This window comes from Myodes glareolus, chromosome 7 (genome assembly GCF_982192425.1).
Source record: "Myodes glareolus chromosome 7, mMyoGla1.1, whole genome shotgun sequence".
NCBI lineage: Eukaryota > Metazoa > Chordata > Mammalia > Rodentia > Cricetidae > Myodes > Myodes glareolus.
Genome location: NC_142032.1, coordinates 88,919,716 through 88,935,178, shown reverse-complemented (window position 1 = coordinate 88,935,178; position 15,463 = coordinate 88,919,716). Strand labels below are relative to the sequence as shown.

Genomic DNA, 15,463 nt, shown 5'->3' with positions numbered 1-15,463 from the left:
GCACTGATTTCAGGGTCCACGAGCACTTGGCAAACTGCATGGCTATGCTCATGTCTGCTCCAGAAGAGCTTATGAAGCACCTTGTGAGGAAATATGGTAAGGGGAGTTTCTTTGCTCTTTGGGATGACGGAGGTGAAGACCTGGAGCTGAGCTTTCGTGTCTCTTCACCTTTGGGAACCATGGGGACTCTCTTCTGTACCTTATTTAGAGGATTATGGATTGTGTGACTTGGGTATACAAAACACCTAGTGCAGTGTGGGCACCCAATACACAGCAGATGTCACTAAGTCAGCTGAGGGTCAGGGAATTACCAATGTATTATGTCTCAAAGAAATTACCAGTCTGCACCAGTATGTACTGGGGTATTTAGATACAGATCCATTTTAATGTACTCTGTAGCAAAACTAACTAAGTTAAATACCATTGCTACAACTCGACTGTTCAAATATGTGTTAGGAGACAAACAGTACTTCTGATAACCTTTCAGACTGTGGTCAAAGGGACCCACCGTGGATCATTCCACACACAGGGGCATAAGAAGGCAGGAATCACAAAAGCTCTCAAATTTAAACTTTTCAAAAGATAAATACAGTCTCAGGGATGCAGTACCCGGCTAAACACACAGATGTTTCTCATGCAGTCTTAAATCCATACTGTGTTAAAATGACCAGCCTTCTGAAAGGGCGCTGTGAACCTGTATTTTTCACAAATCGTCTCATTACCATGTGAATGGTCCAATTACATTGCATTGTACTTTTAGTGTTAAAAGCATTATTTCAAAAGGCACAAACACTCATAGCACAGAGGTATTTGATAAGCCCATTTCTGTAACATCTTCATTTATTAACATGTTAGAATCTTCAATTAATAAGGTGGGGCAATTCTCTTTATCCCTGAAAAGGTCTGTTTGCTAGAGTCTAGAGAAACTCATTGGTGAACTAGGGTGCTAGATAGTTTGCTGGGGAAATGGATACATAAGTAAATCAAACTGCAGATCCTGGTTTGCAGCTACTGTCCTGAGTACTGTCTTCTGAAAGTTCTGCCTTCTTGAACAGTCTCAATGCTGATACAGGATGCCTGCTGTCACCCTCCCATTTCACATGTTAGGAAGTGGAAACTGGGTAAAGGTAAGGGCCCAACCCAAGTAGGTGACAGAGTCCAAGTTACTGTTCAGTCAGCAAACCCCAAAGCCCCAGCTCTCCCCAGGACCCTGGCCCAACACACATAGAAGACTTTTAGTGACTTCCCAATTGTGCTCTGTTCGTTATTTGAATTCATTTCACCCTTTGAAACATGTGTTTCTAAGACCAGTATGTTCCACTGGGGTTTCCCTTGGAACACCCTTAAACATAAAGAGTGCTTCACTTCCCCTGGAAGGGCTCCCTCTTTGCACCTTTAAGTAGAACTTTCTTATTTGGTCAGGGTACAGCTTCCCTTTCTCCTTCACATGTCCAGCTAATGTGGCTTCCTTTCTGCTTCCTGGTCTCCCCTCTCTCCTCTCTCTCCTAGGATTCTCCCTCTGCCTGCAGCCACAGCCTCTGTCTCCAGAGTGCCTCCCCCACACCATAGGCTGCTAAGGTCTGTGTGCTGGAATCTCCAGGCATCTGCCCACTTATTCTGACTACTGTGGTCAGGAGGGGCCGCTTTTGAATGCAGACAGCCCGTCAGCCAAGTCGAAATTTATACCAGAAATCTATTACCTAATTTTTAAACAAAATGACATGAAATCAGACTTGAAGATATCAAAAACATGCCCAGTTTCTGATTTAAGCAAGAAAATCCACATTGTTACTGCTTCCACCACAGAATAATTTACTGCAACAGGAGTTCTGGAGACGATGCCAAAAATGAGGTCTTCTAACCAATGTCAAGGCCAATTATCTTGTGGTGGATCCCACAACAAAAGCAGAGCATTGTGACTACAGTCAGAAGCACCACCAGAGAAGCCGGGAAGCTGTGGGGAGTTCTAAGAGGCAGTTTTTACTTTTCTCTCTGTGTGTCTATCTAAATAAACTACCAGGAACTCTGTGTGTGGGCACCGGCTATAGCGGGTGAGCACGGAAGACCTGCAATCAGCAGGTTTGTGCAGAGTGGGGGCAGGAGACAAGCTGTAGGCCTGTGACAAGACAGAGTTCCATAGCCATGCCCTCCACAGGTCACAATCCTCCCCGCATAAAACTCTTCCCAAACACACATGCCAGGAATATCCTTGGCTCTTTCCAGGGAAGGGGAGGGTGGGGCTCCACTCAGGACTACGTACCCAACAGTGAAGAACTGTCTCATCTCCTGCCTCCGGGAGCGCATCAGTTGCTTGTACTCCCCAATCCGGAGCTTCTTGCCATCCACGATGCACGTGCGTTTTGGCCGGGGCTTGTACTTGTAATTTGGGTACTTCTCTAGGTGGATCTTGCTTAGCCGGGCCTGTTCTTCATAGTAAGGTTGCTTCTCCTGGTTGGACATGGATTTCCAGCGAGATCCTAAACATGAAATTAGCCTTAAATATATAAGCGGGCACGGCGATGGCGACTTGTTCCAGATCTAAGCGACTGGTCATTTCTCCCATTACTTCACTGCCTTTGCTCAGGAGCTCCTGCTACCGCACATCACTGAGCCTCCCAACTTGTTCTTTAAACTACAGAGCCAAAAAACAAGAGCAAAACCTACAATGTATTTATTGTGTTTTTTTAATCTCAATATTTTATGACTGGTGATATTATGCTTTTCGTGTACAAACATGGGTGTTCAGGTGTGTCAGAGGACACCTTTGGGAAATTAGTTCTCTCCTTCCACTTTTATATTGACTCTGAGGATTGAACTTAGGTCACCTCACCAGGCTTATGAGACAAGTATCTTCACCTTCTGAGCCAGCCTTATTGCGCAGCTGTAAAATGGCTTTGCTGCCGTAACCATGAACTTCCGTGGTTAGCTGTCTTTCAGCTTCCATCTCTCTCGCTTTCTCTCCCCTCTTCTCTTTCTCTCCCCAAGGGTTAACAGCACAAACCTTCAAGGCTTGCTTCTGAGACTGACAGAATTCTTCTCAGAAACTTGAAGCTGTCCCACACTCCAAGCCTCTTTAGGCACATGCTAGCATTCTTACATACATAAAGACCTACCCTGTGCACTGTCACCTGTAGGGTGACTCACCTCTACTTAAAAGGTTGTAGCTATAGAAGGGGAAGTGCAGTTGAAGTCATATGCACCATTCTCAAATTCTATAAATGATCACTCAAAGATGAATAAAAGCACAGAGTTTTTAAAGTATGGTTTATACAGGAAGAAGGAAAAGTATTCCCTTCTCTAATATTGTTTACAAAGAATTATCTAAACACTTGACGGAGAAGGGATGTGTTTTTTTTTTCACATGTATTGAATTGCATTTTTGTGTCTGGTGGATAAAGTGGTCACAGCTGTGCAGACTGGATGTTAGCAGTTCTTCAGTGGCGATTCTTCACACGTAAACAAATGGCGAAGTTGTACAAATAGTCTCAGTAGCCAGCAATACCCTGGTTTGCTCTTGCAGCACCCCTGTCCTTTCCTGATGGTTGCATGAAATTGTGCAGACCCAGTGGCTGTGCCCATCAGCTTGTTGTGCTGGCTGCCAGCAACGTGGGGCCCCAGGTTAGGATTCCTGGCACCCTTGAAATGTGACATGCTCGTGTATAACAGTTTACATTTTAATGAATATACTTTTCATGTTCCTCATAATGTTTTCACAGGATGCATATCAATAATAGAGAGTCTTCAGGGCTGCCAAGATGGAAACAGAGGGTGTCTGTGCCATCGGAAAGCTTACAAATGCTGCTACCGAAATGGCAAGAAACAAACATGGAGCTATCAGCAGCTGTGAGGCTGGAGAACACTCATTTCTTTATATGTCTTTGAATTTAGTATATATATTCTATATATATATATTCTACCCATTAGGAACATTTTAGCTTGTATTTAAATTAAAAAGAATATCACTCCTCTGCCTATCTCTGAAACCCTAAAATTGAAGTTTCTCTAAATGGAAGTGATATTTAGCACTTGCTTTAGCATTCAAAAGTACCAAACAAAAAGGAAAAAGCCCGTGTTTCCATGGTCTACCTCTATTTGGTCCAAAGTATGTTTTAAATTTTCTTAGAGGCTCTTGCCTCAAAATGTCTCAGAATCAAGTTAAATCATTTATTTTGTGACAAAACACGTGTATTTGTGTATGCGCAGATCACTGGTATTTACTCAGGTTAAATATTTATTGCTCTTGAACAAAACATTTAAAGAATTAAAGCCACAGTGTATGCCTGGTGCTTTCCAGCATCTTACGCAGCTCCTTCGGGTTCTGTTCTGCACTGGCAGCTTAAACAGAACAGGGCCGTCTGTGTTTCTTCTCTCTAAAGAGGAAACATGTTGACTGTAATGCTTCATGTTGAATAAAATATGTTCAATATGTTGAGCACAACAGTTCCAAACTGTGTAATCTATGCTAGCAAGCTTACACTGATGGTCTACGGCTTGAGTTTAAGCCTGGGAACCTCCAGGATGGGGCTGGCAAAGCAGGGCTCTGCCCTGAGGTTGCAGCTTGGCACATGGCTATAAAATCTGAACTAGGCATACAGTGTCAGATTAAATCTAGCTTTATTTTACAAGTCTTCAAGTTATTATTAGAGACAGTGTTCTGCACCCCATGAATTTCACACCATTTGGGAAGCACCGCTCGTACACGGCGAATTCTGCCAGTGGACCATGCGAACCTGGAAGAACGCACCAAGTAGTAGGTGAACCACTCACTACCTGTAAGGTCTGTCTGTCCTTGTGAGTCCTGTGACCTCACTCAATAGTTGCTAAATTTACAAGGTAAGCACACTACTCTAAGAAGTTCAACTCTAAATTAAAGTGCTTAACCAGGCTTACCCTAGTGATAATTCTGTCCAAGAGGAAAGTTTGCAGGCCTTGTCTTAGCAGTCGCAACAACCCTTCACCTAAACTGTGGTGTGGTGGCATCTGAGGCTGCTGTGGGCACTTGCCTTAATTTCATTTGCCCTGGCAAGTGGTTTCTCTTAGAAGGTCACTTCTGCCCCTGTTTCCCACCCTTGCACCCACCCCACCCTCCTTGTAGGGTGAGAGGCCAGCACCAGCTGGGCCACAGTACTCGCCTAAGATTTTGCTAATGTTGGAGTTATGCATGTCAGGGAAAGCCTGAAGAATTTTTCTCCTTTCGTCCTTCGCCCAAACCATGAACGCATTCATTGGTCGCTTGATGTGAGGCTCGCTGCTGGCACGGCCGCGGGCATCCCTGTAGACGCGTGCTTCAGCCACAGTGGCGCCTCCTGTTGGCCAACAATAATACTGCTGTAGTTTAGCTGCAGAGCCATTGATTGCTTTGCTTCCTGTAATGTTAAGATAGGAAGAACAAGATGAGGAAAGCGTTACTATGAGGGCATTTTACACTTCTCTGCCTGGCTCCACTGCTGTCCCCAGGCCTGCCCGTCTTCTGTCTAAGAGGTTTTCCAGAAGCAGACAGTTTTAAACGATGTTTCCCCAAGCCTTGCTGACACAGTGCCAGAGACAGTAGGCTGAACTGATTTTGCCTGTTGTTCTCTACACCACACACTACATCGGTTGTAGGTAGTAAGGAAGTAACATTGGTGGGCTCCCCTGATATAATGCTTTTCTTCAAAAGCAAACTCTTACCAATCGTTTCTAAAAATCTGTGACTTCAAACTATGTGTGTCCCCAATTGTGCTTCCGAGGCCTTCTACTCCTCCAAGCTAGACGCACTATCTTTCAAGTCGTATTCAATTGCTGCTGCTTTCAGGAATGAATTAATTCAATAAAATGCATTCATTGAGCAATCACTTATGAGGGAAGCTGTATGCACTATGGATACGAAGGTGAATGGATCCTTCAAGAAGCTCACAGTCCAGGGAGACAGACAGTTATGACTGGGTATGTGGAAAATAGGGCAAGAATGGAATTAGCAGGACACCAAGCGAATATAAGGCGGGATGGTTAGTCAGCCAGTGCATCCTGGGAGGCATGACATCAGCTGACTCTGGAAGGATGAACTGGAATCATCAGTTAAGTGAGGGAGAGGATAAAAGGTCACCAGGAAGGGCATTCAGGTTACAAGAGCAGCCATGATGGTGAGGATCTCCATTCAGGGTGTACTGGCCTCTCTGGCTGCCAGGCTCATGCCCAGAAGTAATTACTGCTTATGTGACTGTCTCATTCTGACAGTTCAACTCCATCCCTGGTACATGAAATCCCTAAAGTCAGAAGTTCTCTTATTCTCATACTTTATATTGGTAATTCTCAAACAACATAGTAAATACTAAGTAAAAGGTAACTGGTCTTCAATTCATATGCAAAAATAGTAGACTAATAAATACATGTTTTAAGGATCCCAATATGTTTCTGTTGATTAAAAGAATTTCTTTATTGTTTACGAAACCTTGACACTTTCTGAAGACCTAACTTATTAGCACACTGGAGAGACAACTCCTCCAGGGCAGGGCGGGGGTAGAGGCTTAACTTGCAGCTGGAGTCCTGGAATCTGGTGACGTAGCCGGCACACAGAATTCTAATTCCTAATGTGTGTTAAATGAATGAGTGAAGGAGGCTCTGGCTTCTTCATACACCCACGAGTGTGACACCCTGACGTGTGCTTTGCCTTGTCTTAACTACTGATATCTCTATGTAGATTGAGAACTTCTATGGTGAAATATGGAGTAGCTACAGTTGATAGCCTCAGTCAGTGTTCCTACTATACAAACTAGAAATCCTGTCCCCTACCCCCAAATTACACCTCCATTTTCTAGAACAATCCATTCAGTGCAAGCGCAGGGATTTTGCAGGAGCAACACGCCCCATCAATCTCTGGTCCTTCTGTCCTATTTCCAGATACCTTGCTTAAGGAGCAATTTGTTTGTGTCAAAGCCAGTAATAAATTAGGACATTAAGGGGTGCTATTATTTGGAAGATGTGATCATCATTTACTACAGACAAAAGATAGGACAAAAGAATGGAATTTGGCTAATATTGTGGATTTTTCCCTCAAAAGGAAGGAGGGCAGTGAGGCCACTTTCTGAAGATCATGAAAAAAATAACACACATTTTATAAAGAGCCCTTCCTCAAGCGTACTAGACAGAATGATGCGTTACTCAGAAAGGCTCAGGTCCCAGGATGCATAACTAATATGCTACCTTTTTGCCACCATACCCACAGTACATTAATTTCATTTAAAATGCACTGACCATACAGGATAAATTGATTTCACTTTCCGTGGGTTTGACAGCCATGTTTATTGTGCAGTGAAATGCAGTGTAGCTTCCAGCTGACAATATCCATCAACATGGGGCGATATGCTGACTGCTGGGCCAGATGAAGGCATGCATTACTCTGGACGTGAAACACTCATTTAGATACGACAGTGTCTTCTCCTGAGGATCACTGTGGTAATTTATGACACCCTTGGAGCCATTACTTTACAACTGACATGGATGCAGCAATTTATATACTGGCATGTGTACACATAAAAGGAGACAGGTTTGTGGAGAATGTCAGATGTGAAAACAGTTCAGTATTATTCTAAGTTAACTATTATGCCACAGGTGATTAACACTCAGGACCTAATTTTACTGCTGGACTTTTCTCTCTACTAGAAAAACCCAAGAGGCAGTTTCTCACTTCTTCCTTTGCAATGGTATTTCATGGTAAATGAGATGTTTTACCCTCCCATAGATTGGCAGAAATCATGGTGGGACTTTAGAACTTAGTCCAGAGACCATATATCCCGTACCACACTACTGATACTGATATTGATTTTTCTAGATTTGTGCCCAGTTCTCTCTCTTCTGTTTTTCTTCCTCTCCCCCGTCCCACTTCTCTTTTCCTCTCCTAAGGCTGCTACACTGCCTAGCTCATTCTTCTTTTCAGACGCTCCAGTGACATTCAGCATCCTGTAAGCCACATAGATCAGTTTCTCCCTCCACCAAAGTCTTCTTTTGCCTTTCCCAGCATGCACCACTTTTACCATCAGTCCCAGAGAGGAACTTTAGGACCCCAAGGATAAATCCAGACTGAAAAAATTTAAGCACAGTGCATACTCCTATAGAACACAAAGTAGGAAGACGGCGGTACTTGAAGATGGAGGTCTGCGTCACCCTCCCTCCCCCGCCTCTTCTTTCTTTTTCTTGTCACCTCTTTTCTCTTCCGGAAGGAATGAGTTGAATATGGAGGGTTATCTTACACTGGGAATCCTGTTAGGAAGAGACTTCTCCTAGGAGAGCAAAGCTTAAAATCATGAACTGGACCTGATACCTGACCAGCTGTTGCTGCACTGTGACTTTTAATACTGTACAGATCTGCTGTGCCCAGGCCCTGCTGCAAGCCCCAGCTAGACATAGGTGTTCGCCTGGCTTCCTTCCTCATCCTCCACTTCCTTCTCCTCTTCGTGTTCATATCCTTTCTCTCCCAACTTCCAAATCTCCTAAGATAACCCACAACAACATACATGATATCTGAGATGTCATTCTCCTTAACTACTGCTAATATCCTAGAAAGAAGATGTCCTTTCCCAGACCTTACAATACCCTGATTTGTGTTCAGGTTCATAGAGGAAACACAGTGCTAAACTACAGATGCTTCGCAGGGACATGCTGAGGGCATTTTGGATTCTCATGTTTTTGCAGTGGCTGCACCTCACACAGCTTCTCTGATGCTGTCTAGAGCTCCCGATGCAGAAAGACGCTCTCCAGCAAAGACTTCCTGGGCTGACCCTTTAGACAGGAAGCATCTCTTGTGTCACTTCCTTCTTCACTGAAGCACGGCAACTCTTCTATCACTTGAGCTTTAGCTTTGTGAAGTCAAGAGGCTCCCACCGAAAGTGGCTGGAAGGAGTGTAGCGTCACAGTGATGTATCAGGGACCACAGCTTCCCTGCTGACTTTGAGTCTTTACTGGCCAGCATTAGCAGCCCAAGGGACAGTCAGCTACTGAAGGCCAGAACAGCAGCACCTCCCGGGAGGCTGCAGACCCTGTCTGCTGGGACCTCCTGCTCTGTACAGTATCCCTGCACCAGGGGGATAACTCATCCTTCATCTCCAGAGAAGGCCGTGCAAGTACAAAATTTCAGGTAAACAAAGGAATCTGCAGGGAGAGGATGGAAGCTGCCAAGACAAAGATTTCCTTAGGAAGCTGTGAAGTGAGTGATTTAGAGAGGACAGAAAGCTGAGTTTTTCCAGGTGGGTTGTTAACAAGACCCAGTTCACCATCACAGCCCGTGGCAATGGTCCTGAACTAACCTTACAAAGGAGCCTTCCTGGGTAAATCCCAGCGGCTGTCTGGGTGAGTGAGTGTTCATTGTGGGCTTTGTATACACAAAGTTTTCTCTAGAAAGGCATTCTTTCTATACTGTGCTTGGTAATCACCCACACACGAACTCAGTAAATTCTCACAACAAATTCTCAGTGTACAGGAATCGCCAGGATAGGCCTCCCAGAGCTAACTAGCACCGGCACTAGTTTGGATAGGGGAAGGACACCTGGTTAAAAACTATACACCAGTGCTAACAAAAGTGATCTCAGAGCACTGTGAAAGGGCATCCTTGGGGTGCACGGAGGTCATCATGAGAGATAAAGCACAGCTTGAACCCTTCCAGAAGGGCAGAATTCGGTGAGCATGGTGTCAGAGTGCCCCAGGGAATCAGTATGAATAAAGACACAGACTTGCAACTGGAGCACAGAAAGAAGCTGGCATTGGCTGGGGTTTCTGGAAAAGGGAGGGACGCACTAACAGATGAAACTAGAAAAATAAACAGTGCTGGATCGCTAAGCACCTTGAATACCAACCTCAGAAGCCTCTAAGGTATTTAAGCTGAGGAGAGCAAATGAATTCTAGAGGAGATCAAAGCAGAAGCTAAATGAGCGAATCCCACCAAACTGTCTTGGTGATTAACGGGGAGCGCACATGAGGAAGGGAGGACGGTGCCTAAATACTTTCTGAAGGCTTTTAGAACTTACGTTTTGTCAGACTGAATGAAAAAGACTGGCGTGAAGCAAATCTACCCTGGCATCTAGTAGTAGCAGATAGCTTTCATCAGACCAAACCTGAAGGAGATAAACACTTGAAACTCTGCAGCAATCTGAAGACACCAGAGGGCTATCAAAACCCAGCAGAAATTTCTCCCAGAAGGAAGGGAATTTCATGTAATGAAATCCTGTCTTTGCAGATTTTCCACATGGAGCTCCTTCCCAGTGTGCAGGGACAGAATGGCTAGATGCGAACAGAAAGCCGGTCAGTGCTGCTGATGCTGTCAGAACAGACTGTGGCTTCCGGTTCTAAACCCCAAATTCCACAGATAAAGGTAAAGGGCGAGATCTCTTAGGTTTTAAACATATGAATGGTAAAGAGATTAAATGTGGGACAACAATAGCACAGTGGTTCAGGAAACTAAAGTGACAAAAATGTAACCGTAAGAACACACCTTCCAAGACACCATTAGAAATACAGGTGCAGAGCAGAGGGAGGCTCCTCAGCCAGGGGAGGCAGGCATGGAGAAGCAACATGGAAGCAGGGAGGAGGTTTTCAAAATGTAGATTACATGATCTAAGCCCATCACAAAGTCAGGTTAGATAAAATGAGTCAATAACTCAATTTTAATTCAGACATTTTCCAGAACTGAAAACCAATGAAATACAAGAGAGACACAGTAAAAATAATTTTTAAAACATGAAGGCTTAGTAATTTGAAAAAAAACATCAATAAAATTGGCATACCTATTTCAGAGTAAATCAACAGACAGAGAGAAAAAACCAAAACATCAATATTTACATTGAAAGAGGGAATTTCACTATGGGTTCTAGTCACATTAAAAAGACAATAAAGGGATATTATATCAATGATTGAATTTTTATCAACCCGACAATTTAGATAAAATGAATAAATTGCCTGAAATTTGTTAATAAATTCATTCAATAAGTAGAAAGCATGATTTCTCTGAGAGTTCAGGAAGGTATTTTGATTTATACGCTAGAAACCTCCCTGAAAAGCCTAACCTTTTGTTCCTAGTGGCATGGACTCACAGGGAAATCCATCACGTGAGAGGATGGCGAGCACCAGCATCCCCAGCACAAGGACCGAGCCGGAAGGAGCACCTGACAATCAACAGGGCAACTGGCTTGAGCTCAGTTATAAATCTCAGGAATGTACGATTAGTTTAAAACTTAAAACTCAGACAATAACCTCCCTTATATCCAAACGCAGAGGAGAACATGGGCAACACAGATTCCGACCCTGGCGCTGACGAAATCTAATGTTCTCTCAGGACAAAGGGACTCAAGAAGGTGGAACAGCTCACACCACAGTTAGCCATCATTAGTCAACATCAATAGAAACACAGAGAAGAGCACATGCCACTGTGTTCAAAACAATTGTCTGCAAAGAAAATTCTATGGCATCTACATAGATGATTACTAGAATAAGTGAATTTTTCAGTACCGTGACATCAAATAACACAGAAATCAATTGTATTTCTGTGCACTGGCAGGAAACAATCAAAAACAGTTGTGTTTTTTTTTTTTTTAAAAAATGAAGTAGGCATGGTGACACCCATCATTAATCCCAAAATTTAGGAGACAAAGAAAGGTGGATCTCTGTGATTTTGAGGCTAACCTGGTCTACACAGTGAGTGCCAGGCTAACTAGGGCTACACAATGAGACCCTGTCTCAAAAACAATTTATATACAGAATAATACCTGACAGAAAAAAACTAAATTCAACCAAAAAATGTTCAAGAAATCTATAAGGAAAACAAAGTGCTTGGGCAATCAAAGGGCTTAAATAAATCAAGAATGCACCATGTTCATGAAGGAGAAAAATCAACATCATTAATTTATCAGTACTTCTCAAATTTACTTATTCCTCAAAGAGTTTCTTGTCGATATTGACACATGATTTCAAAACTCATATGAAAAGGAAACCAGGGAGAAGAGCAAGGCAGGCTTGAGAAAAGCTGGAAGACTTAATAGACTTATTGGAAAGAGGCCATGGCAGCCACCATGAGAACTGACAGTCTTTCAACAACTAGCGCTAAGAAAGGGAATAAGTACAGTAAAAAGAATGACCTTTGACCTCTCATCTCACACTCAACAATTCATTTGAGATGAGTTATGACTTAAAATCAAAAGTAAAATTATAACACTCTACACAAAATAAAGAACGATGTTGTAGAGTGACTTTGAGTTAAGAGTCTTTCAATGGCATATACAGCTCTAAGCCTGCAAGAAAAAGAACAAATTGAACTGCTTCAAAATAGAAGCTCCATCTTCTCTCATCAAGAGTCATCGTTGACTATGGGGACAGCTACGGGTGACCTGTCATCCTAGCACTCTACTAGTTGAGGAAAGAGGGTCATCAGGAGTGCCAGGCCTGCATGGCCACAAAATGTGTCCCATGTCAGTCTGGGCAACAGAGTGAGACCCCGTTTCAGAAGACAAAAAAAATAAATAAATAAACAAATAGTATATAAATGCAATAAACAGGTTGGGGAAAATTATTCAACACATTTATCTGGTAAGACTTTTAATCTAGAATATACAAATAACAGCTACATAACAACAAAATCAGAGTACCCATTTCTTTGCTTCCTGACTGCAGACAGTGACCAGTCACCTACACTTCTCCTGCCACGCCTTCCACACCATCAACTCTACCCTCCGACCGTGAGCCAAGATCAACCATTCATCCCTTAGAAACAAATGGATAAAAGTAAACATTTCATTTTAAAAAGGGCAGGAGATAAACAGTTTATAAAAGAAGTTATAGCCAATGGAGGCAGGGAAAGCTTTTTGGTGTAATTAATCATCAGGAAAATGCAAATTAAAACCACAATGAGATCTCATTCCACATTTGCTACAATGGCTTAGAAATGAAATGTTGGCAAGCATAGAGACAACTAGCAGAAATGTGAAATAGTAAATAATTTCCTGGCAGTTTGTCCTACAATACAACAGTTTCACTCCCAAGTGCCTCTCCAAAACAAATGAAAATTTCTGTCCAAAAATATCATAGAAGTACTAGACAAAATTTGAAATAATTGGAAAATAAGTAAAGTGTACATACAATAGGACACTGCCCCAAGAAAAGTGTTTTAAAATACATTTAATAAAAATAAAAGTTAAAAAATTATAAAATGGAAAGCCAACTAACTTACATTCTTTTTTGAAGATTTTTCCAAGGAACATTAAGAAATGTGTGGTATTTTTAGGTCATGGTTAACTTAAAGACATTCTTATTCACCAAAACAACATCATTAGGAAGGGTCAACTCATAACATGCTTATGAGTAAATGGAGGTGGCACCAGCATCAGGTGGCACCACAGAACAGTGCACAATTGCATCATTTCAGACTGTTTCATTGTCACCAAAATGATGGCTTCTCTCCCTGAGTTACTCTTTTGGGTTACCTGCTGCACATGGTAGACTCTTATGCAGCTAGTAGGGGCATGTAGATGGGAAGGGAATTCTGGAAAGGGACATGGAATAGTAGAAAGAGAAGTTAGAAGCCATGTTCAGTTGGCTCACCATGTTCATCCTACAAAACCCAAATGGCTGTGGTAGAGATAGCTCACTATTGTTGACAGCTGTCTGTCTCAATCAGGAGAGCCCTTTGCCAACTTCTGTTCCAGCTTACCACCAGAATGGTAACTTACTTTCATTACAAGAACGCTTATTGAAATTAAAATTTGATTTCTTCTTGTTCAGAATGAAACAACGTAAAAATGGGGAAAGGAGTTGGCTTTCCTAGTGGCTAACTTGGTAGGAAACACATTCTGAGGCTGAGAAGGCCTTCATTGCAAGGGAAGCAATTGCTCACCATGTTTGAGAAACAGACTGCCAGGCCTGCAGGGCATGGCTTGTCCCTGTCTTAGAGATCCTCAGCTAGGTGTGTTCGTTTGTTTATTTTGCAGTGCTGGAGACCAACCCAGTGCCTTGCACATGCGAGCTAGGCAAGTGGCGCACTGCTGAGCTACAGGGCCAAGCCCTAGCTGGGCAGATTAGTGACACTGGCCTGCTGTAGGGGATCTGACTTGAGGAAGACAGTGGACAGATGATTGTCTCTTCTCAACTACAGACTGGTGAAAAACTGAGCACCAACAATGCAGAAGTGAAAGATGGGATGTCTGTGATCCTATGCCTAAGGACCAATTCTTCACCTGCCAATGTAGGGAATACCATAGATCTGTTTTCATCCGAGGATTCTACAATTCCACTATGACAAATACCCTACATTTACTGCAACTACAGAACTTGCCTATATTAAGAAACTTAATAGATAAACTTAATAGATAAAGGTGGACAGATAGATAGTCACATGCAGTGTACAAACAAAGCAAAAGTCTCCTTGAATACAGTTGCCATTCCAAAATGATCCTTTGGGAAGCAACTTAGCGTTTAGATAGACAAAGCCAAAAGTCACATTCCAGAAGAGCACACCAGGTGCAATTGTGCACAAAACAATACTTACAGAGTGTTCTCACCAAATACATGATCTCAGTCCTCCTCACAATACTTTGAAACGGCTAGGAAGATAGACAGCACTTGAACCTAGGCTCCCAGCTTAGGTGATCGCTCCCTGTGGTGACCAGTCTCCACTATTATAAGGAAGAGCCACACCTAGAACTCAGGTCTGCCAGATTTCAGTCTAGCACACCTCCTTCAGGTCAAAGTTCCCAAGTCACTATGGGAACTTTGAGAAAACTGAATTTTAGAGCCACCATTCTCTAGCTGGGATGTTAAGTTTCTCCCTGTAAGGATGCTCTTCCTTGCACAGCTAAGCACACCCAAGAAGCCCATTGCAGGATTTGAAGTTCACGCCCTTAGCTGCATTCTGAGATGCTGCCCCTGAACATGTAAGTACACTTGGAGAAAGCGGTGGAACTGAAATTGCAGCAGGGATTAGAAGGGTGTTAACTTAAGGCATCCTCTGATTTCAGGGCTCTGAGAGTGTCACTGTAGCCAGCGCTTCTCTGGTTCTCCATTAGAAACTCCCTTCTTTTTAAAAGATTAACAAGAAGAACCAAAAGGGAATTCCCTAAGGTCAGCTCTGAGGAAACATAGACTCTAATTCAATAACTCAGCTACTGCCCTGAAAAAGGCTTTATTATTGCGACATCCATATGGAGCCAATTGGACATTAATGGCTAATCAATCCCTCTGCTTTCTATTCTCCTTAAAGTGTCACAAACCATGTTTAGATTAGCCCGTTTCCTGCTAAGGATTGCTCAAGATGTCTTTTGTTCTTTCAGGCCCAGTCTGATGCAGGCAGCTTAAACAAACACGCGAGCGGAGTGGCGCAGGAGTTATAGAGTGCCATATGTGAATGAACAAAGGGGCTACACTAAAGCCTTTTGTGGTGTTTGTTAATGTTTTTCATCTGAGCTTAAAAAGGCTTAATGACTTTGCGGTGAGCTGGTGCATGTGGCCC

General features: G+C 43.0%; 1 protein-coding gene across 17 annotated transcripts in view; it reads right to left on the bottom strand.

The window, feature by feature from the left end:
- The window catches only part of Sox6 (SRY-box transcription factor 6), a 546,519-nt gene that overhangs the window by 15,632 nt on the left and 515,424 nt on the right, over positions 1-15,463 (bottom strand). For all 17 annotated transcript variants that reach the window (XM_085692949.2, XM_085692958.2, XM_085692951.2 and 14 more), the window contains 2 exons: positions 5,133-5,366; positions 2,261-2,477 (listed from right to left, as the gene is read on the bottom strand). In XM_085692949.2, coding sequence (XP_085549075.1) covers positions 2,261-2,477; positions 5,133-5,366 — 451 coding nt within the window. The remainder of the gene's footprint in view (positions 1-2,260; positions 2,478-5,132; positions 5,367-15,463) is intronic.